The following is a 23,920-nucleotide window of genomic DNA, read 5'->3' as shown; positions in this document are numbered from 1 at the left end:
CTTTTCTTGCACCACAGGGTCTGGCATTCATTCAAAAACAATACATGTCACTGATGGAGACCAACTCTTTTCTTTTGGCATTACCAATAAAAGACAGGCCCCGAGTGCAGCGTCTGATATATTAATGAAAGTCTTTTGGCTCCCAACTCAGCCAAAATCAACTCTGCGCTTCCTGACCTAAAAAAAAAAGGTAGAGTGAAAGAAAGATGTGTATTTTCCTTTGCTCGACTCAGAGTACTACTTACTGGCAATCTGTTTTGAGGAACTGGCCAAGACAGAGGCACGGTGCCTTTGTTTCTGAGACTTTGATTACTTTGGCTGTCAAGGGAACTGACGCATGGTATTATTCTTGATCGGGTTACGGTTTTTGACATTTTTAATGTATAATTTAACTCAGATAAGCATACATAAATTATAAATTATTATATAAAAGATAGGAACTTTTCCACTGATGGCTGACATTTGGACTGTAATCACTTTGAACTATGGCACATGGGATTTTTCTTCATGGTACATCTGTAGTTTAATTGGACATGGCTCCACTGAGTGTTGTAACATAATGCAAACACATCCATTTCATTTTCTAGTTTGTTTTTTATGTCTCCCAGTGTAATTAGTGTTATATTTTGTTTCTCAGTTACTTACGCAGTGGGTGGAGTGGCACCGTTTTCCTGGTGTTTGTTGCACTTTGTTCTGTTACGTGTCAAGCATGCCTGGCGTGGAAATTTATTAAAGAGGTTGTGGTTTTATTGGCTGCGTAAAGTGATGAAGCTTGTGAGTGCTCTTAGGCTATTCTGGCTTATGTCAGGCTAAGCTTAGTCGCTGCGGTAACGAACAGCCTTCCACTGTGACGGCCTGATTGCTGAGTCAGGATCCTGGTCTTGTGGTAGGCCACCCACTAGCATGAACCTTTCCTGCTCCAAACCCCCGACCCACACTCCTTCCCCAGTGCAGATGACTGTGCCTCTGCTAGAATATTCTATACACAATAAAGAGTTTTAAAGGATTTTTTACATAGTCCTTAGTGACCACGGCTGTCAAAAAGAACAAAAACACCATAAAAGTATCATAAAAGTTGTTCATGTGTTTCCATATGAATTTTTTTTGAAGGCTTTGCATGATAAATTGCTTTGAATCTAATTTAAAGGTATGGTACGACATTTTGTGCTCTTGATTTTGTTTGGGGGATAACAGTTTAGGACCAGTTGTGAAGAATGAAGACCAAGAGTCAGGAGTGCAATTAATTTAAGAAAAAATTACTGAAGAATAGTTTGCAGTTTCATCAGCAGAAGCCAGCTTCAAGTCTAACAATGCGTTTAGGCAGCGCTTCCTCTCTACTAGATTTTCGGACATACAATTTCTCAACAGTTATAGTTTTTTAAGGTCTAGCCACGTCATTACTGTAGGTGGAATCATTTTGATTGGCTAAGAGAAAATAGGTAGTCATAAATTTCCACCCATTGTCATTTAATCAGGTTTATTTGTCCATAGATCACTTGTTGACAATTTCACCCTGGAATTAAGCACGTAGTGACCTTCCAGTTCTGGAGCAGGCGCCAGCTTGTCCAGAACATCCTGGCACTCTCCCTAGGATGCCTGTTGTACATCTTCAATACTGATCTGTAAACACAGAATTCTAGCGCACATACACAGATACACTCCAAGGTTGGAGTTGATAGAGCTCCAGTTCTGACCAGAAACTTTCCCAAATTATACTGATAACGTGCTTTCTCTCAGTAAGAGGTACAGAAGTATTCACCATAATTCTTTAGTGTTTTAGGGGTGTGTACCTACAAAATCCAAACACACAACAACATGTTCTGCTATGTGTTTAGTGACACACACCTAGGGGAAAATAGAGTAAATAATGACATAATTTACAATTTACAATTGGATAAACTATCTCTTTGAGAAGAGAAGAAAAGAGAAGAGAAGAGAAGAGAAGAGAAGAGAAGAGAAGAGAAGAGAAGAGAAGAGAAGAGAAGAGAAGAGAAGAGAAGAGAAGAGAAGAGAAGAGAAGAGAAGAGAATTTTTTGTCATCATTTACTCTCATGTCATTCCAAACCAAAGACTTTTGTTCATCTTCAGATCACAAATGAAGATTTTTAATGAAATCTGAGAACTCTAACTACCACTATGACGCTTCAAAAAGTTCATAAAGAGATCGTAAAAATAATCTAAACACTGTCAGAAAAAAAGGTCCATTTCTGTCACTGGGGCGGTACCCTAAGGTACAAAACCGAAAAGGTAATAATATGTACCTTTAAGGTACTAATGCACACTCTTAAAGTACTGATATGTACCATTTAGGGGTTGCATAGGGCTTAATAAGGTACAAAGATGTACCTTTTTAGTTTTGTACCTTAGGGTACACAGCACTGTACCTTTTTTTCTGAAAGTGTATGAATTGAGCAGTTCAGTCCAAATTTTCTGAAGAGACATGATCGCTTTATGTGATGAACAGATTGAATTTAGACTCTTATTAACATATGAACAGCAAACACAAACTGAAGCTCAACAGTAACTGCTTGATGGACAAGAACAAACCTCATTGGTTTGTAAGGAAGCTCAAACGTGGTATGTAACACACAAAAATTAACCTTAATGGTTCTTGCACGTCAAGTGAGCATGCTTGAGCTTCCATTTATCATATCTGATGGGTAAGTTGATAAATGTTTATATCAGCCTGACGTCTTCATACTCAGATTCTAGTCAGAATATGAGTCTGATTCTGCTCCACACTGTCAGAAAAAAAGGTACATTTCTGTCACTGGGGCGGTACCCTAAGGTACAAAACCGAAACGGTACTAATATGTACCTTTAAGGTTCTACTATGTACCTTTAAGGTTCTACTATGTACCTTTAAGGTACTCATTTGCACTCTTAAAGTACTGATATGTACCTTTTAGAGGTGGGTAAGGTACAAAGATGTACCTTTTCACTTTTGTCCCTTAGGGTACCGCCCCAGTGACAGCACTGTACCTTTTTTTCTGAGAGTGCATTGGGCTGTGATTATGGGGAAAAAATGCCTCTGCACTTAACCGGGTAGACCTACAACCAATCAGAGCAACGGACGTATGTTGAGTGACACATAGTTGTCATCACAACTGCACGCTGGAAGAAGTAGAAGAAGAAGATGAGTGTAAACTAACTTTGCTGGCGTTGTTAAAAGATTTTAAGAAGACAGAGTACAAACACGATCATCAATTCTGAGAGAAATAGTAAGGGTTAATACATATATGCAAACAGTTTTCAGTTTAGTAAACAAATTCAACCCAAGCGCTCTTTGGTTACCTGAATGATTACGCTACTGTTAATCATCTGTCCATCATCGTATAAAGCCCACCCTGACATTTTGATTGGTCTGAACCAGAGCTGTTCGGACCAATCAAAATGTCAGGGTGGGCTTAATACGATGATGGACAGATGATCAACAGTAATGTAATCGTTCAGGTCACCAAAGAGCGCTTGGGTTGAATTTTACTTGAATTTGTAAATCCAAACTGAACATCCCAACCTCAAATGTTATGGGCGGGGCTAAATTCGGCTGACAACCAGGCTATGTTTATATATGTGAATAAGAGCCTAAATTCAGTCTGTTCATCACATAAAGTGATCGTGTCTCTTCAGAAAATTTGGACTAAACCGCTCAATTCATATAGATTAGCTTTACGATCTCTTTATGAACTTTTTGAAGCCTCAAAGTGGTAGTTGCGTAGCTGTCAATGGAGGGACAGAAATCTCAGATTTCATCAAAAAGATCTTCATTTGTGATCCAAAGATGAATGAAGATCTTATGGGTTTTGTAATAACATGAGGGTGAGTAATTAATGACAGAATTTCCATTTTTGGGTGAACTGACCCTTTAATGCCTGTTGTGTTTTTGCTCTGTTTGAATTTGGATGCTGGAATTGTTGACTCTGAACTATGCCAATAGTTCCTTGAAGGATCATTGTTTAGTGCTGCAATTTACTGTATTCAAGGGTCTCTCTTGCCTTTTTGTGGCCAAGCATGTTCTTTGGCAAACACACTGACGAAATGAGATCATGCCTCTGAGACTAAAGACGTGAAACAAATGTCACCCGGTAATTGTGCACGCAGAAAACAGGAAAAGCAGTATCCCTCTTCACCCTAAGTCATGATTTTCAGCTGACATCAGAATCATATTGTAAATCAGTGTGTAATATAACTCGATGGCTCTGTGGTCACCCTCTTATCGTTCACTTATTATGTGCTATTAGAGAAACATGTACATAACAATTCAATTATCCTTCAAGCAAGTGTCTCTGAGGAGAGTTACTACATTTAAATGACTACATTTATCCAGACCCAAAAATAATCTGCACTACCTCAGAGGGTCTTTACCCCCCCCCCTCTTTTCTCTGTCATGAAAGTTCAGGGCCGGATTCCAGAACATTACACTGTTCTGAATGAGGGGCTGTTTTGAATCTCCGTGGATACATCGAGATGACATCACATTACTGTCAAGAGCAATGAGCCGTACTGAAAATCGGTTCAGGCAACAGTGCGTTTGTGGGAGGTGGTGTTCTTTCATTAGCCCCAGCAGTGTACTCTCCTCGCAGTTCCTTATAAAACCATAGCCATAAAAGATTGAAAGCAAACCTTCATTTCGTAATATAATTTCTATCACTGAGGTCATTATGGTTTGAGTCCCAAGACTCTTTAAAATAAATGTTTTAGCCTTGAGGTTGTTAAGTTATACTACATTTGAATTCTGCTTTATGTTGCTTACTTTTGTACTACATGCATAGTGTACATTGTATAAAACATTCTGCTTTAATCTAAATAAGTTAAAGTTAAGTTAAGGATTTTGTTAAAAATGAAAAATTAAATTATTTTTAATTGTATTTATAATTTAAGAAAACAGATGCAGTATGCAACAATAGAACGTTACATTAAGAGTGTAAAAATTAGTTATATATGTTAGGTTGTTTTTTTCAGTTTTTAATTTTAGTTTGTTTTAGTACATTACTTATGTGCTTTTATCTTTTTTATTTCATTTTTTAAATTACTTTCAGGCGAAGTTAATAACACTGCCTATCTCTTCATCATGGCACCTGTTGGTGAGTGGGATATATTAGGCAGGAATGAATGGGCAAGCGTAAGGATTGGAGTGAGTTTGAGTGAGAAAGTTTGACTAGGGCTAAATTGTGATGGCTAAATGACTGGGTCAGATCAAGAAGGTGGCCTGGTCTGATGACTCGCATTTTCTTTTACATCATGTGGATGTCCAGTGATTACCTGAGGAACACATGGCACCAGGATGCACTATGGGAAGAAGGCGAGCCGGTGGAGGCAGTGTGATGCTTTGGGCAATGTTCTGCTGGGAAACCTTGGGTCCTGCCATCCATGTGGATGTTTGACACGTACCACCTACCTAAGGATTGTTGCAGACCAGGTACACCCTTTCATAGAAACGGTGTTCCCTAATGGCTTTAGCCTCTTTCAGAAGGAAAATGAGCTCTGACCGACAGGTCAGTTAGGTCAGGTCATAATGTTATGCCTGATCGGAGTATATATACTGTACATACCATAACAGCATTATGATGTCACTGTGAGTATGCAAGTATATACTTTTTGTTTTTTTTTACAGTGCTGCTTGTACTCAGTAAAGCAGATTTATGGAAGCAGCTCAGACTCAATGTGATTACTCAAATGTTTTCCTAATAAGTGCACTGCTGTAATGAGCCTTTATGATTATAATGGCATGTGCCCTTGTGGCCTAATGTTTCTAATGTCGGGATAATGAGGCTTGTGTTTATGCTTTAAGGAAACCAGATGCCATAGTGTACATAAGCATGCAACTATTCACCTTTCTGTAAGGTCTCTCCATATGGCCATTTTATTTGAAACTCATTTGGCATTGGTTGACACTCATGTCAAAACTATAGCAACTACTGTAGATATGCCAGCAAATGACTACACCGCCTATAGACACATGCTGATAGAATCTGCTCACGGATCATATACGCAGTCTAAAAGATTGGGCTTTGATGGTATCCCATGATTCCCACCCCATACTTAGCCGCTCAGTAGTAAGAGTGTACTCAATGCAATGACTGTACACAATGTTAGTTATTTTTAAAGCATAGGTGCATTTGTATTAAAAGAGCTGTTTTGCATTTATATTGTGCAGTTAAAAACAACAACAATAAAAATGACATATTGTGTGTGGAATAAGAACAAGATAACCTTGTGTCACTTCACTCAAGTCATTGCCAAGAAAAAGTTGCAACATTCTGCATGCTTTAAAGCCAAATAGTTTTTTAATGAAATGTTCTGCCTTCATCACCAAGGCAGAAATTACATTACATAAAAAGAAGAGCATATCATGAATAACTTCATATAATGTTATAAGCATAATAGCATAATACTGTTAAACCAATTTTTTTTTTAAATAATGGATATTTGCATTTATTTAGTGCAATAGACCAATATGAAGAGCAGAATCTCTCTTTTAGCTCATTAGCCAGAGGCTCTTGGCTTCGGATTTTGATTTCCTGTCTCCCATTCTGAGTGGGATCTGCCTGTCTAGCTGGCTGTGAATTATCTTTGTTTTTGTCTCCACACATTTTCCATACATCCTTTTTTATGATTTCCTCTTAAGGTTGTGCTTTATTCGACATTGTGTTTGTACAGTAATACAGTATGATTTCCAGGACTCAACATATGGATGCCCAATCGAGTTTTTTCTCAATAATTCCATTCTAATATGCAAGAACAAAATATGTTTATTTTATCTTGAATGACCGTTGAGAAGCTGCTTTTCACAATCGCTAGCTCTCATTCTTTCAGAGTCTCACTGGATTTCTAGAACTGCACATGGCCTTGATCACATAAGGAAATAATTGGAGCTGAAAACAGCCCACACGTGTCCCAGTGACTTTGCCAATGTCTTAGGAAAGACTTTATTGCCTCTCTCTGAACTCCAGAGAGGATTTATTCCTATTTCTGCCTTTATTTTGTTTCTGATGTCATAAAAAAAAAAACTGTTCCAGAAACTTTACAAAGACGTTCTTTAAATTTCTTGCTGTTGATTTGTTTGTATCAAAACTGCATGTGTCTGAATAAATTTGAGCAGAGACAAGTAAACATGTGAACAAAGGCTTCATGTCGTAGCCCAACCGTGATAAGTGCATAACAATATACAGAGGAATTATGACCTGAATTGTTAGTCATTTCAAGGCATGATTTTTCATGAAGACTCGATCTCATGAATCTACTTGCTCAATTAAAATGCTATTGCTCCAAACCTGTTCCACACGGATACACCAGATTTTGTGGTATGTTCAAGTTAACACAATTGCTAAAATATGCAATACAATTCACTTCCTATGTATTTAAAAATCAGTCATATAAAGGGTTCTTTGAGGAAAGCATTCCTTGCATCCAAACTGTAAGCTGAGCTGACATTTTAGATGTTTGTTCTTCAGTCTTTGGCATGGAGGGATGATGTATCAAATGTTCTCTTGCACCCTTTGATTCCCCCTCCTCCTCTTTTTTTTCTTTAATAAGCTCCAGATGGTTGTGCCCATTTAAAGTGTTATAAACCTGTTTGCTGTCAAAAATGTTGATGCATGCTAGTGGTGTGGAGCAGTACAGTTCAGAGGTTTATAAACATAATGGTGTAGTAATTTGTCTCTGTAGTTATACCCCCTTTTTAGAGCGTTTACTTGTTAACATTCCAGAGAGGGGGCTTTTAATGAGGGACGCTTGGTGATTGGATCCAGAGATGTTCACCAGATACACAAAATTAGCTATTTCTGATGCTACACAACTGAAAAGAATTGCATGCAAATAGTATTTTATTGGAGTCTTGCTGTGAGTGATGATTCCAGATGTTAGCAGTGGCCACATAGATGCAGTATATATTTAACATAATGAAACTCATTGTTCTTCTTATGTTGAAATAAACCGCAATAACATACAGCAAGAGTTGGTTTCCTCTCCATCTTCAGAGACTCACTGTCTGTTTTTGCTAGTTGACCATGTTTCTTTCAGGGCTGCCAATCCATTCTGTTTAAACATTTCGTACTTCTGGTCTTTAAGATGTGTCCGGTCACAAAACGATGGCCAACATGAAATCAGTAGAGGCACTGCTTAAGTGAAATAATGTGAAGAAATATTTTATTAGCACAGCTTTTGCACATTTGTTGCATGCAGATCATTCAGATAAGGCTATAATTATTATCAAATGACAAAATAATTGTTTTTCTCAAATGCCTGGACTCTGATTGGACCCTGAGGATTTCATTCCTCAGATTTTTGGTTAATATCTTTAACTCTTCATTAGCTTTCAAACTGTAGGTCGCAATAGCTCAAATATTTGAATGCTAAGGAAGGAATCATTAAACATAATTATAAATCAGCCACCCACAGTAAATGTGCAAGCACATTTTTATTAAAAAAAGATTGTTATGTGAGATAACCTTCGGAGATCTTGGGTGATTTCTCACTTTTAAATACTCGTTTAACTACATTTATCTCATTGTTCTAGATAAAATAAGGGTGTGATAATTTCCAAATTTAATAGGTGCTTGCAATATGCTTAGTGTGATAGCAATAATGATCCCTTTATTAGGTATAATAGCTAGCTATTTTTGATGTAAGATAAAACAATCTGTACACATACTGTACATACCAGATATATTGAATCTTATTTTTTTAGGTTGTTTAGAAACAATGCATAACTTTTATGGGGGGGGGGGGAGTCTAGGTAGTGGACAGCTCAAAAATAGATAAATGATGACATATTAAGCATTTCAGTATACTTTAAGGGTTGGCTGATTATGATTACACACATTTGTGTATTATGTTGCTATCTGCAAAGTTACAACGCTAAAAGTTTAAAGCAAAAGGAGATATTTTCTTTTAAAGAAACCAATTTTTAAGGACGACAACGGCTATGCAGGTAGGAACTACATCAAGCTTAATCACGGGTTAGTGACATGACTAACCCTAAAATATACGCTGGCCCCAGGAACACGCAACAAAGGCCATGTTGAGACGAAGAATAGTTGTTGTAGTCAAGCACATTTAGGAGTCTGCTCAAACTTTCCAAATTGTGATGGCTAGACGACTGAGTCAGAGCATCTCCAAAACTACAGCTCCTGTGGGGTGTTCCCGGTCTGCAGTGGTCAGTATCTACCAGTATCTATCAAAACTCATTGATGCACGTGGGGAGCGAAGGCTGGCCGTGTGGTCCGATCAAACAGACGAGCTACTGGAGCTCAAAGAAGTTGCTCAAGAAGTTAATGCAGGATTCTGATAGAAAGGTGTCAGAAAACACAATGCATTGCAGTTTTTTGCATATGGGGCTGCATAGCTGGAGACCAGTCAGGGTGGCCATACTGGCCCCTGTCCACCGCTGAAAGTGTCAAAAGTGGGCACGTGAGCATCAGAACTGAACCACGGAGCAATGAAAGAAGGTGGCCTGGTCAGATTAAACAAATTTTTCTTTTGCATCACATGGATGTAGCATCACACCCGGTGAGTGTGTGTCGCTTATCTGGGGAACACATGGCACCAGGATGCACTATGGGAAGAAGGCGAGCTGGCGGAGGCAGTGTGATACTTTGAGCAATGTTTGGCCTCTTTCAGCAGGATAAAATGCTCTGCTACAAAGCAAAAATGGTTAAGGAATTGTTTGAGGAGCACAACAGCGAGTTTGAGGTGTTGACTACCTCCAAATTCCCCAGATCTCAATCCAATCGAGCATCTGTGGGATGTGCTAAACAAACATGTCTGATCCATGGACACCCCACCTCGCAACTTAAACAGGACTTAAAGGTTTTGCTGCTAACATCTTGGTGCCAGATGCCACAGCACCAAATGGGGTCCATGCCTCAGGGCTGTTTTGGGAACAAAAGGTGGATGAACAAAATATTAGGAAGGTGGTCATAATGTTATGCCTGCTCATTGTATATTCTCTGGCTCTGTAGGCATCTTACAACAGTTCCCATTTGAGTGATTTATAGACTATCATGACAGAATATGCTAATCAATGACTGAAATGATAGTTAATTCCACATCAGGTACATCAATTCATCAACTAACCATTCAGAAACGTCCTGTTGAGTCTCTCCATCATTATCCAACTCTGGTTTAAACAGGAAAGGCTGAACAGTTTCTGATGTGAGAACTTTCAGAAGCTCTTTTTTGAAAGGGGACCGGCAGCAGAAGCTCATTTGCATTTAAAGGGACACACAAAAATGACACACCCTCAAAAAGTAACAATTTTAACACGCTAAAAAAAATTCTGTGGGGTATTTTGAGCTAAAACTTCACACACACACACACACACACACACACACACACACACACACACACACACACACACACACACACACACACACACACACACACACACACACACACACACACACACACACACACACACACACACACACACACACACAGGGGACATTATAGACTTTTACATCTTCTATTGTATTGGATTATAGGACCCCTTTAAAAAAATGAGGAAAAATTCAATAAAGAGAAACGTAATATAATTTACACTAAAACTAGGATGATACAACTAGAAAGAGCATGTTTTGAATCATTCAGAGGCACAGAAATCCCCTAATTGAATAATCACCCTTATATTTTATTCCCAGAAATCAACTCAAACATGGACCACTTTCTGTGTCTAGTGTGGAAAAATGTATTTTTGTTGCCATGGAAATTTCCATCACAAGTGTTCTGTTGCATTGGGCAAGTGTGAGTGGGTCTTCTAGCAGGTACACAGAAAAAAGAGAAGTACAGGAATTTTCTTTGAGCGACTTCCTGAGTCTAAATGAAACACAGCTGTTGCACAGGCATGATGCAGGCCTCAGTCTCTCTCTCTCTCTCTCTCCCTCTCTCTCTCTCTCTCTCCTGCCTCAGCTTAACAACCTCATCTCTCACAGTTTAAGTTAAAGCAGCACTTTTGTTCTCCAACTTTTAATATGATCCATCATAAGATCTTTAGAATTCAAACTCTGAAGTGCTGACTAGGAACGCAGTCATCCAATGTACATTGCCATACAGTAGGATTCGGCTGTTGTGTGTTATACATAACTTCATTTGGACTGTTTGACTAGTTATCTTCTCATTGGGAATTTCCTGGACCTGAACCAGTCACTGCTGGCCTGTTTAAACAGACACTAGCCCCTTTCCAGAACCTCCCTAAAGCCCTGTAGTAAAGGGGAAGCGATGGTCATCTATTCCAGGGCCTCAGTTTGCTTTTCCCTATAGGTTTTTCCATGTGTGTGAGTTGCAAACATTGTCAGAATATTTATAGATAATGTTGTCATGTACGGTCCACATAGAGTACATTAATATGTTTGGCAAATGTGTAAGAGGTTTGAACTAGAAAACATTTTAAGTAAAGATGCATGGGAATCCTGAACAAAGACGGATTCTGATTCAAATTCCTATATAGAACAAGTTCCTTAAAGGATCCAATAACGATTGTTTTTGTACCTTTAAAGGGATAGATCACTAGCCTGACGTGGTCATACTGAATTCTAGTCAGAATATGAGTCTGATGCTCATTGGGCTGTGATTATGGGGCGTGTTTCAACCGAACCAGGAAAGACCTCAATTGGACAGACCTACAACCAATCAGAGCAACGAAGCGACGCATAACGTTAGTTGTCAAATGTCAACAGAACTCAACTGCACTGTGTTGCCAAGTCTGCGGGGGTTTTTCTATGTCCGCGGGTTGAAGTGACTATTATGTGATAAATAGACCCATGAGTGGCAACCTTGCCAAAATAACACACAATTTACCCCCCAAACACCATTTTTTCCCGGAGAAACCCCCCGAGAAGGGCGGGGCTGAGTTCGACTGGCATCCAGGCTAATAGATCACCCAAAAATTCAACACAAAAAATAAATAAAAAATTTAGATGAATGATTGTAAACAGACAGTTGACTTTTTTCCCACTATGGAAGTCAATGGCTACTGTGTTTGATTACAAACCTTCTTCAAAATATCTTATTTTTGGTTCAGCAGAAGAAAGAAACTCGGAACAACTTGAGGGTGAGTAAATTATGACAGAACTATCGAACTATCCCTGAAATAAATATTTTGAGTTAAAAATCAAATTCTATTGTCATATGATAATTTGAATAATAAATAAAAAAACATAAAACATTTATATTTACAAACATAAATGAAAAAAATGAATTTCTTCAGAATCGAACTACACTGGTTGTGTTGCAAGCTTTTGATTTGCATAAAAGAAGCTCAGAGACATTCTGAAGTCCAAGCTTTATAATGGCAGTAAATGCTGTTTCTGTTTTTGAAGTCCATAAAAATGCATCTGTCCATCAAATAATGTGCTCCACACGGCTCTGGGGGGATAATAAAGACTTCTGAAGTGAATCGATGCAATTGTGTAAGACAAATAACCATTAAAAACTTTATAAAGTAAGTTTTCAGCCGTTCGCCTTCCGTATTCAAGTTATGGAAAAGGTGTTAATAGTGCCTCTGCAGTTCAAAAGGCTTACTCTACCAGTTCTGCTCGTCAGACGTCGCGGACGCATTTTGAACTGCAAGAAGGCACTTTTAACACGTTTCCATGGAAGGAGATTGGCTGGAACTTTTTTTAATAAAAGTTTTAGAAATCTATTTTTCTTACACAAACTCATTGGTTCACTTCAGAAGGCCTTTATTAACCCCCGGAGCCATGTGGAACATGTTATTTGATGGACAGAGGCATTTTTATGGACTTCAAAAATAAAGCAAAAATTACTGCCATTTTAAAGCAGGGATTAGCCAAAACTTTTTTCATATAAAATTGTATTCGTCTGAAAAGAAGAATGTCATATACACCTAGGATGACTTGAGGGTAAGTAAAGCATGGACTAATTTTATTTTTTGGCTGAATAATCCCTTTAATAGAACCAAACATCAAATTAGTTGCAGAATGTATTAAATAAAAAATAAAAAAATGAATAAAAAGCATGAAACATGCTGGTGTTTCAGCGCACTCATGTAAGTGTCCCGTCTTGGAATTCCAGCTATCTGTGAGAGCATATTCGGTGAAATGAGCTTTTCCCTTCCTGATTGTGAAAGCATGTGTAAAAAGAAGCAAGCTGTGTGGTTAATCTATAGCTTCAGTGCTGTAAATCGGGAGCAATTTGTCCATCTCTAGTTAATAGTTTTCATTAGGTGAAAGAAACACAGCAATAAACACTCTACAGCAATGTAAAAGTGATGCATTTATTGTTTTCTTTCTTCTCTCTTTCTCTCTCTCTCTCTCTCTCTCTCTCTCTCTCTCTCTCTCTCTCTCTCTCTCTCTCTCTCTCTCTCTCTCTCTCTCTCTCTCTCTCTCTCTCTCTCTCTCTCTCTTTGCACACCCCAGTGACCCATAGCCAGTGGCTGTAATGTTGCTTGTTTACATGGTGCGGTTTGATTATAGTTGAGTGAGGCTGGGTAGGCCTCTTCTGATCTCCCCCGCACAGACCACCTCACCAAACCCTCGACGTAAACCCCCCTACATCCGGGGCCATAGCTCGGAGGGCCCTTTGAGGCGCTCTGCCATGATGTTTACACAGATGTGTGGGTCTAAGGACAAGCTCCTCAGCGACCTGCCCACCCCCCAGCTCTCTCCTGGGGCTTTCATTTTAGCCTGACCTGGATGCCATGGCTGCCACTCCGACCATATGCTGATAAGTCAAACAAGGATGTGAGCCTCGTGGAATGTCTGGAGTTTTTTTGGAGATAGTGGACATGTTTATTAGCAAAGCCTCAACTTAAACACAACAGGGGTCCGCTTTACTCAAAAACATGTAGCGTGTGGCGAAACTGACATCATAGCCGGTTGTGGACTGTTCAAAATTGCTGTTTGTCCTAGTGGGACACTATTTATGGTTGACCGCTTGTTCCCTCTAAATCGAAGGGGAAAACAATTCGGCTCAATGATAATCTGAACCAGACTGACACAAATCAGTCATTCTTGTTCAGGACAAGCACGACACATGGTCTCAGGCCGCAGTAACCCCCGATGGTGTAGTTTCAGCTTGACTCTTGAAAACAAACAGCGGCGCAGTTATTCGCACACACCATCATGTGGTGAAACACTGTGATCTCGAAAGCTGCTTTGCGTGAAATCGCTGAAATAGTTGTTTGTCCCTTGGAATTTGTTTTTTCTTCAAGTAGTTTCCTGACGGTGTTTCAGATGTTTTCTCAAACGTAATGATTAGAAAGACTACAAAGATATGCTAACACAAGAAAAAAGTTTGTTGACAAAGATTCTGTCATTATTTACTTTCTATATGCAAATATCAAAAGAAGATATTTTAAAGATTTATCTTTATACAGTAAAAGTCAATGGCGTCCTAAACAACCAGAGGTGGACAGTAGTGAAGTATTTTTACTTTCCAGTTTATGTACTTTATTAGTCTTCTTCTCTGGAAACCAAAACATTATATTTTACTTTTTACTGAACTATGTCATTTAATACTTAATTACATTAAAAATGTAGTATTGTATATTTTACTAAAGTAAAAGTCATTAAACTTCTACTTGAGTACAAGTAAGAAAGTTCTATATGTTTAATGTAATTAAAAGTTAAAGGTAAAACAACTTTTATTTATGAAATATAGTGAAGTAAAAAGTATGACATTATAAATTATGCTTTGGAATGAAGTAAAAGTTTTCCTAAAAAACTGAAAACTGAAAAATGTACTTGAGTAGTAAGTAAAAATACACTACTATCCACCTCTGAAAACAACATTAGCAAAAAACACTGAGACATTCTTTAAAATATCTTCTTTTGTGTTACGCAGAAAAAAAAGTAATGGAACAACATTAGGGTTAGTAAAAGAAGATGACTTTTGAGTGAACCAAAAGCAGTTTCCTGATTGTTCCTCTCTGAGTTTGAGTTGTTATTTAAGAATGAGGGATTGAGGGGTGTGTATTTATCATGCTGAAAAGCATTTCTTTTGTGTTGCAGGTATCCAGGAGGGAAGTGAATGCACTAAATGTAAAAATGACTGGGCCCTGAGAGTGGCAATTGCTCTTCTGTATGTGCTTTGTGCACTACTCACCATAGCTGTGGCTGTGCTGGGATACAAAGGTAGGAAGTCCTCTCATCAAAGTTTTTTTTTTACCTTCCCATTCATCTTTTAGAGTGAGATGTGCTGAGGACTGCAAATCAACAAAAGTACAGTACAATTCATGTTGTCTGTTGCTTAGACCAGAAACCTGGAAAATCTAGGTTCATTGGGTTTATACTTTTTTATATCCAGCTAATCTGTATCAAGAATGCGCCCTAATTTAACATTCCCCGTAATTTCTACTGTTCAGTTTTGAACTCAGTTTTGGCTCACTTTATTATTTGTCCTGACATAAGGCAACCATATTGCACCATAGAAACAAGATAGTTTTCCAAATATTGTCAGTCGGACTATCGCAGTGGCATCTGCTTTCTGTATTAGCTGGGAAAACCTGAGCACTGTGAAACAGAGAATCACAGTTTATTTTGTCTGGTGCCAAAAATCAGGATAAGATAATGCACACTGTTGTCTTCCAGAAGGCCATGGTAAATTAAAGATATTTATCTAGCTTTTGAATATAGTTTTGTTTTTTTAAGTAATATTAGTCAGAATTATAGCATTCATATAGCTAGCTGTGCTAACGGGTCTTATTTCCCAAGAGTAAATGAACTGATCAAATGTATGCATCTTTTTAATTGAATGTTTGAGAAGAAAAGAGATAATATTATAAGGCATTATAAAATAAGTTAAAGTCAATAGAGTTAATGTTAAACTAATTGGCAACACTTATCAGTAATGTATCATCTCTAAACATTATTTAATGTATTAACTAACGTGAACTAACAGTGAGCAATCTTTGTTAATGTTACAGTAAATACAGTCATTCGTTGTTTGTTCATAGTGCATTAATACTAACAGTTCCTCTTTTCGACAAAGAAAACTTTTGATTTTAATAATGTATTAGTAAATATTAAAATAATAATAAAATAATGGGAATGTGCACAATGACTGAATGCACTTGTTGATCAAAACTGATGAGTTGATTCTCAGTGAAACTGTCAAACTCATCACAACTTTTAAAATTCTTTCATCATGTGAGCCCATGCAAAATGATCCATTCAGTGATCAAAATATGTCAGACATGTTATATTGTATAAATAATTCTGGAATGTTTGTTAAATTGCAACAAACACATACACACATGCTAAATACACTATATGGCCAAAAGTATTGGCGCCCCCCTTCAAATCCTTGAATTCAGGTTTTCAATCCCTTTCATGGCCACAGGTGTATAAATCAAGCACTAGGCATGCAGTAGCTTCTACAAACATTTGTGAAAAAATGGGTCGCTCTCAGGAGCTCAGAGAACTCAAGCGTGGTACCGTGATAGGTTGCCACATGCAAAAAGTCCATTCCTGAAATTTCCTCAATACTAAATATTCCACTGTCAACTGTTAGTGGTATTATACCAAAAAAGTGGAAGCATTTGGGAACAGCAACAACAGAGCAACGAAGGGTTAGGCCACGTAAAATCACAGAGCGGGGTCAGCGCATGCTTAGGCACACAGTGCACAGAAGTCACCAACTTTATGCAGAGTCAATAGCTACAGACCTCCAAACTTCATGTGGCCTTCAGATTAGCTCAAGAACAGTGTGTAGAGAGCTTCATGGAATGGGTTTCCATGGCCGAGCAGCTCATCCAAGCCTTACATCACCAAGTGCAATACAAAGCGTGGGATGCAGTGGAGTAAAGCACACCGCCAATGGACTCTAGAGAATTGAAGACGTATTCTCTGGAGTGACCAATCACACTTCTCTGTCTGGCAATCTGATGGACGAGGCTAGGTTTGGCAGTTGCCATGAGAACAGTAATTGTCTGATTGCATTGAGCCAAGTGTAAAGTTTGGTGGAGGGGGGTTATGGTGTGGGGGTTGTTTTTCAGGGGTTATGCTTGGCCCCTTAGTTCTAGTGAAAGGAACACTTATTGCTACAACATTCCAAGACATTTTGGACAATTTCATGCTCCTAACTTAGTGGGAACAGTTTGGGGATTGTCCCCTTTGGTTCCAACATGACTGCGCACCAGTGCACAAAGCAAGGTCCAGAAAGACATGAATGAGTGACAGGGTGTGGAGGAACTTGACTGGCCTGCACAGAGTCCTGAGCTCAACCTGATAGAACAGCTCTGAATTAGAGTGGAGACTGCGAGTCAGGTTTTTTCACCATTTTTGAGCATGAGGGAACATCACAATCCTAAACAGCAGCAGCTACATCAGTACATATGTGTACTTACTCATTTATGTTTATAAAGTACATTTATTTTTGTAGAATTGTGTTGTGTTGCATGTATTATATCTAAACATTGTGTAGAAAGAATCTGTGACACCAACCGATGGATGGATGGATGGATGGATGGATGGATGGATGGATGGATGGATGGATGGATGGATAGATAGATAGATAGATAGATAGATAGATAGATAGATAGATAGATAGATAGATAGATAGATAGATAGATAGATAGATAGATAGATAGATAGATAGATAGATAGATCTATCGCTTTGGATACAATTAATATGTAAATGATTATCATATAATAATAGTAAAATAAGACTACCAGTATAGTTTACACTCATTCACTAATATCTTTGAGTGTATCTTCTACAAATCACCCCAACTCTCTACTTGAAAATGTCTCCTTGCTTGTTTACCTTTCAAAGAATGTGATCTGATTGTCCAGATCATGTGTCCATTAAGTCCATATGTGTCCTCTGGTTCTCTAAAGCACTAATGCCAACCAGATGAGAAGACCATGTAAAGCAGCGTGTCTCACTGCAGACCTGCTCCAGACGAGATTTTATGCCTTAGCTGCAATTTGTTGTCCCGAAACCCACAGGTTGATTGACAGGGACTTTGTGGCATTCTGAATACAGTTCATGTTTCCTTCGTTGGCAGTGCCAGAGTGAATCTGGTCACTTCATGCTTATTCACTATCACTCCTAAACCGTCTGCCTGATATAAACAAGCGTTTTTAACTGCATGCTCAGATTCAGTCCAGTTAGGTTCTTAAAGGTCTTTGGTACATATTTAAATTGAGTCCTAATACAGCTAACCATTCTACTAAACCTCATTAAAAAAATAACATGGCTCATACAAGAAAGAAATAAAGAAGAGAGGGAGAGAGAAGGAGGGCAGGAGACTGAGAGGAGGAACTGGCAGTGTTGACCTCACGCTGACAGACTCCCAGTGTGAAAATGACCAAGAAGCCTTTGAAATGGACCTCCATGTTTTGTTTTTCCCCACAGCATATATATTTTTGTGTGTGTTTGATTACACAAGCACAGTCAGGAATGCTAACACCCAAGATCTTTGATGTGTTTGGGTTTGCTGGCAGCGAATAGCTGAGTGCTCCATGTCTGAATGAAACACGAGTTGAAAACAGTGATAGCAAATACACTGGAGAGCAAACATGATGACTTTATTTTTTCATTCATGTTTGACCGCCAGTGAGATATTCAATGGGATAAACACTGAGATCAACAGGGGGATTTGAAGCCATTCAGGGACTTTGTCATAATAGACTCTAAGATCACACTCTGACCGGAACGGAAAGAGAAAGATGAATGTGACAGTTTGTATTTTAATCATATACCTCTTACTAAAAGAGAATGCATAGTCAAAGCGCCCTCTAGTGGTGCATGTGAGCACTCTAGAATCAAGTACTGTACATAAATGCTCTGGTTATGGCAGGTTATATTAACATTTCAGCCCTTAGGCATCCAACACTGGGGTTTCATTATTGTACAAGACCAAAATCTGTCCTTGAATATCTATAGTGGTGCCAGCAAGACTCAAAGATGCTCAGATAAAGACTCCTCAATCCATTCCAAATTCCAGAGGAAATGAAGTGTCATGTATTTCCTGCATGACTCTATGTGTGGAATGTATGTTGTATATTTATGCATGTGCACTGGACAAGTTAAAAATGTTGAATCATGTCCAGACGGGTCAAAACGATCAGCATTTTGAAGGAAACCTCAGAGATTAGTCTCAAGCAGCCTGCGCATACTTCAGGATTTATAGTACACTTGTAGTCCATATTACAGACAAGGTTTGACTGGCATGTGTAATGTGTGTCCCACAGTTGTCCAAAGGATGGATAATGTAACAGAAGGTATGGAGAATTATGGAGGGAAAATCATGGCTGTTGAGACAGACCTCAAGAAACTTGGTAAGTCCAGTAGACCTGAGAGGTTGCCCAATAGATATCTCATAACTGGCTTCATTTTTCCATCCTAATTTTAATGCATTTTGAACGATCAATGATTTGAATACACCATTTTCTAATGGGCGTGTTTTTAAATGATTTTTTAATTTATTTTTATTTTTATATTATGTCAAAAACAATGATGGTGATACAACTGCACTAATATTATAATGAAGAAAAAAAAACTCATTATCAAAATTAAATTGTTTAAACTAAAACCTTAGTTAGTTTACTATATTCCATTATTATTTATGTATTTATTATTATTATTTCATTTTTTAGTTTTTTCAAATCTGCTTATATTTGATAAACTTTTCTCAAAAAAATCAAAGTCACAAGGTGGGACCTTTTATGACAGGGTAATGCTAGTATAGGTTGTATTATTGAATGTTGTGTGACTTAATTATTAATTAATAATTAATAATATTTGGAAAATAATTATCTTGAAAATACTGAAAACTATGTATGTAATATTATATATATATATATATATATATATATATATATATATATATATATATATATATATATATATATATATATATAATTTTTTTTTTTTTTTTTTTTTTTTTTTTTTTTTTTTAAGAAATGATGGTATTACTTTTTACTTGATGATTACCAGTCATTAAAATTCCTTAAGAGCAGCCATTAAATATTAAATGAAATGAATCATTAAATATTTATAATGGACACTTATACATCATTGACTCAGCTGCTCTGAATTAATTTTTTTATCTAATGAATGTCTGTATTTGATGTGCAGATGATCAAACAGGAGAGAAGTCGGAGAACGCCACCAGTGAGCTCCTCACATTCAAGTCAGCAATTCAGTCCTTGCAGAAGCAGCTCAGCGACGTTGCAGTGAAGGCTTCTAGCAATAGAGCTGTTCTGGATGAGCTACAGCTAGCCGGCGAGGACATGCAGAGCGGACACCTCTCACTGCGAGATCTGCTGGAGAGCAACGCCAACGTCATCAGCAAAGTAAACCGCACCTTAAACTCATACAGCAGCTTGATCGACAGACTGAAGACCGACACGGTGCGGCTTCAGACCGATCTTCAGGTGCATGCGAACGAACAGGGACGAAACACTCACAGCATCAGCACTCTAAACTTCACCCAGACCCAGCAGAGGACCCTCATCAGCACCCTCCAGAGGTCAGTTGAGGACACTAGTCAGGCTGTCCAGAAGCTTAAGAATGACTATCAGAGCCTTCAGCAAGTGGCCAGGCAGACCAAAGCGGATGCCGACTGGCTGAGGGAGAAAGTGCAGAACCTCCAAGCCTTAGCTGCAAATAATTCTGCACTGACTCGCTCTAACAGTGACTCTCTGGAGGACATGAACTCTCACCTGAACACGCTTTCAGAGCAGGTACAGAACGCCTCGGTCATCACAGACGGCCACGACCAGAGCCTGCGTGAACTTATGGACCAGCAGCGAGATCACGACAACGCCACTTCCATGAAGTTCGATGCTCTAGAGGCACGTATTGACCGCAATGAGGGGGAAATGGACCGCATTACAGGGAACGTTAGCTTTACCACGCAGCTGCTCGGAGCGATCAGCATGGATCTGAATGGTCTGCGCACCTGCGCTGAGACGGTGACCCGGCATTCGGACCTCCTTCTGGGGCTGAACAACAGTGTGGCAGAAACTAAGGCAGACAGCACAGAGCTCAAAGCCCAGCAGGAGGAACTCGCTGTCAGGCTCGACAAAGAGGTCGGCAGCCTATCTATAGTCATGGAGGAAATGAAACTGGTCGACAGCAAACACTCGCAGCTCATCACAAACTTCACTATCCTCCAGGGTAAGAGCTGAGGCGATAGGCTAACATTTAATAAAAACTGCTTTGTATATTTTTTTCTTATTATTATACAAAATATTACACCAGGGGTCGGCAACAGTAGCCTATAGCAGTCATTCCCAAACTGTGGTCTGCAGACCACTAGTGGTCCATGAGGGTACTGCAGGTGGTCCGTGGAAAGGCTAAATAAAATAAAATAATATTTTTTTACCTTAATTTTACCAGGAAATTCCCATAAAAAATAAAAAGTAAAAATAATATTTAGGCCTATACTGATATAAAATTTGTATTAAATTGTCAAGTTATTGTGCGTTATTGTGTTATTGTACTAAAAAGGCCTAGTGGCGCTCAGCTGTGACGTTCAAGTTCAGTGCCGTTATGGATCGGTGGATAGCAACGGGTTCTCTGAAGAGAAAAGAGAAAGCGGCGGAAGTTACAAAAAATGAAGAGATTGACAGTGAGTCGGGTGCATCTATGAGCCAGATTCGTCATAAAAAAACAAAGAAAAGAAGAGTGAAGAGAAAATACCGTGAAAGCTATTTAGCATTAGGGCGCTTGAGTAAATAAATAAATTAAATATGTGGCAGCCGTTGTGTGCAGTAAACTTTACTTTAACAAGCCTGTTGTACTGATGTGATGACTAGTTATAGTTTTAGTGCTAGTAAGCCTATTTAGAGGTGCGGATTGATTCAGGCAGGACTGTGTGTAGACATATTTTATTATGTGTTATGAGGTGGTCCGCAAAATTTTTTGATTACAAATAGTGGTCCACACACACAAAAAGTTTGAAAACCCCTGGCCTATGGCACATGTGCCAACATTAGCACAGGGAGAGATAATAACTGGCACATGACAATAGCTAAAGAGGAGTATGTATTTCACACAAACTTACAAACGGACGTACATTTTGAGGTAATCATTCCTCATAGTCACACAGCCCTTTTATTAAGTTAGGAGGAGCTTCAAATACTATTAAACCAGATTATAACCTGAGCTAGCGCGCAGATCCGACAAACCATCCACGTGACCTTCTGGGATTATCCCTCCGTATGTCCTAGGTCAGGGGTTTTCAAACTGGGGTCCGGGGACCCCCAGGGGTCCTCCAGAAGGTTCTAAGGGGTCCTCAGAAAATGTTTAGATAATTAAAAGATAAAGCAAAAATGGATAAAGTCTACTGACCAATCTAACTGTTTAATTTCTAAACGTTTCTCACCTTGTTTGCCATATACAAACCTTTCAGAATTGTATGTTTGCTTTGTATCTTGCTAGTGATTTTTTCTCACTATAGTCCCCTTTATCATGCTCACTTGGGTTCGTAGAGCAGAATTCTTAATGCGGTATGCAAGCTGCTTACCAGTACATATTTTTATTGTGAAAGTTGCTTATACAAGTAATTTTTAATTGAACACCTTCTTCAGGTTTATACGTCCAACATTAAGTATATCCAATTTAAATTTGAAAACAATGTTGTATTTAAAATGTCATACTATTTATCTAATAGTTTAAATGTTTTTTCATACAAAAAAATATATAGATGGATTTAAGGGGGTCCCCCATAAAGGTGCATCATATTTGGGTTCCTTGGCATCGTAAGGTTTGAAAACCCCTGTCCTAGGTTGCCGACCGCTGATAATCTTTTATTTGTTAAAAAATGTTATTTCTTATTTTAAGATAAAACTCTCTTAATTTTGAGTAATTTTCTCCCAAAATAATACAAGAATTTTTACTTGTCTAGTAAATGTTTCTTAATGTACGAATTTTTTTTAGAAATTTTGACTAGAAACGAGACAAAAATACTAAGTAAAAAATTCATTTTTTTCAGTGTTGCGACCGCTGTATTACAGCATTTCTCAAACACGTTGCCATCTTGAAGAATTAAATTGCTGAAACAGCTCAAATGTTTTTGTTTAATAATAAAAATCGAGCATAACTATGATACAATTATCATTGAAACAATTATTACAATTATATTACAACAATACAATTATTATTTATTCAAATAAATGACAGTATTACATATTTATTACTAAATATTCAAATACAAACAAAAACATACAGAATTTCTTGTAGTACAAATGTTGGGATTTGATTTGATTCGAACTGATTAAGACAACCTAATGAAGGTTTCATAATAAATCTAATAAAATATATACAATTCTGAATACAGAATCAAGTAGTCTGTATAAAATATTTTAAAATATTATTTTATGTTATAAATAGAGATAACCCTTTACAATAAGGTTCAATTAGTTAACATGAACTAACAAATTAATTTTAACATTTACTGATACATAATACTGAAACTAATTTCCTTTTATATACTACCTATTGAGTAAATATAGTAGATGGTGTATCGCAAGGTTATTTTCGTAAACGAAAACTGAAACTAAGACTAAAACTATTGGTCAAAAAACATTTTCGTAAACTGAAATAAAATTAAAAAATCTGAATAAATAAAAAACTAAAACTAAACGAAACTAACTACTCCTACTAAAAAACTAACTGAAATAAAATAATAATTAGCAAAAATAAATATTTTTCGTTATTAATAAGCTCTCTTTAATGTGGTGGAGAATCTGACTGTGACGGTTGAGGGAGTGTCTGTATATTGCGCTAATGCGCGTGAAGTGATCTGAGGAGGAGATTAACCGCTGTCCTGTGACGGACGCGTGCAGACAGGCAACACATCGCTAGTCCAGTCCTAAACGGCAGTTCACAAAGAATCAATGCGTCCGTGGCAGTGAAATGGGAAATAACACAAGGTAATGCGACGCACGTTGAACTTCTTTTAACTTCTTTTAACTCAACGAGAGATGCAGGCACAAAAGTCAGCAAC

General features: G+C 38.0%; 1 protein-coding gene across 2 annotated transcripts in view; it reads left to right on the top strand.

Moving 5' to 3' along the window:
• colec12 (collectin sub-family member 12) overlaps positions 1-23,920 on the top strand; it is a 40,927-nt gene that overhangs the window by 11,071 nt on the left and 5,936 nt on the right. For both annotated transcript variants that reach the window (XM_067453601.1, XM_067453599.1), the window contains 3 exons: positions 14,970-15,092; positions 19,158-19,244; positions 20,044-21,087. In XM_067453601.1, the coding sequence (XP_067309702.1) occupies positions 14,970-15,092; positions 19,158-19,244; positions 20,044-21,087 (1,254 nt within the window). The remainder of the gene's footprint in view (positions 1-14,969; positions 15,093-19,157; positions 19,245-20,043; positions 21,088-23,920) is intronic.

Source organism: Pseudorasbora parva, chromosome 9 (genome assembly GCF_024679245.1).
Source record: "Pseudorasbora parva isolate DD20220531a chromosome 9, ASM2467924v1, whole genome shotgun sequence".
In the NCBI taxonomy this organism is placed as follows: Eukaryota; Metazoa; Chordata; class Actinopteri; order Cypriniformes; family Gobionidae; genus Pseudorasbora; species Pseudorasbora parva.
Note: the sequence above shows the minus strand (reverse complement) of the source record. Positions and strands in the feature narration are given on the sequence as shown.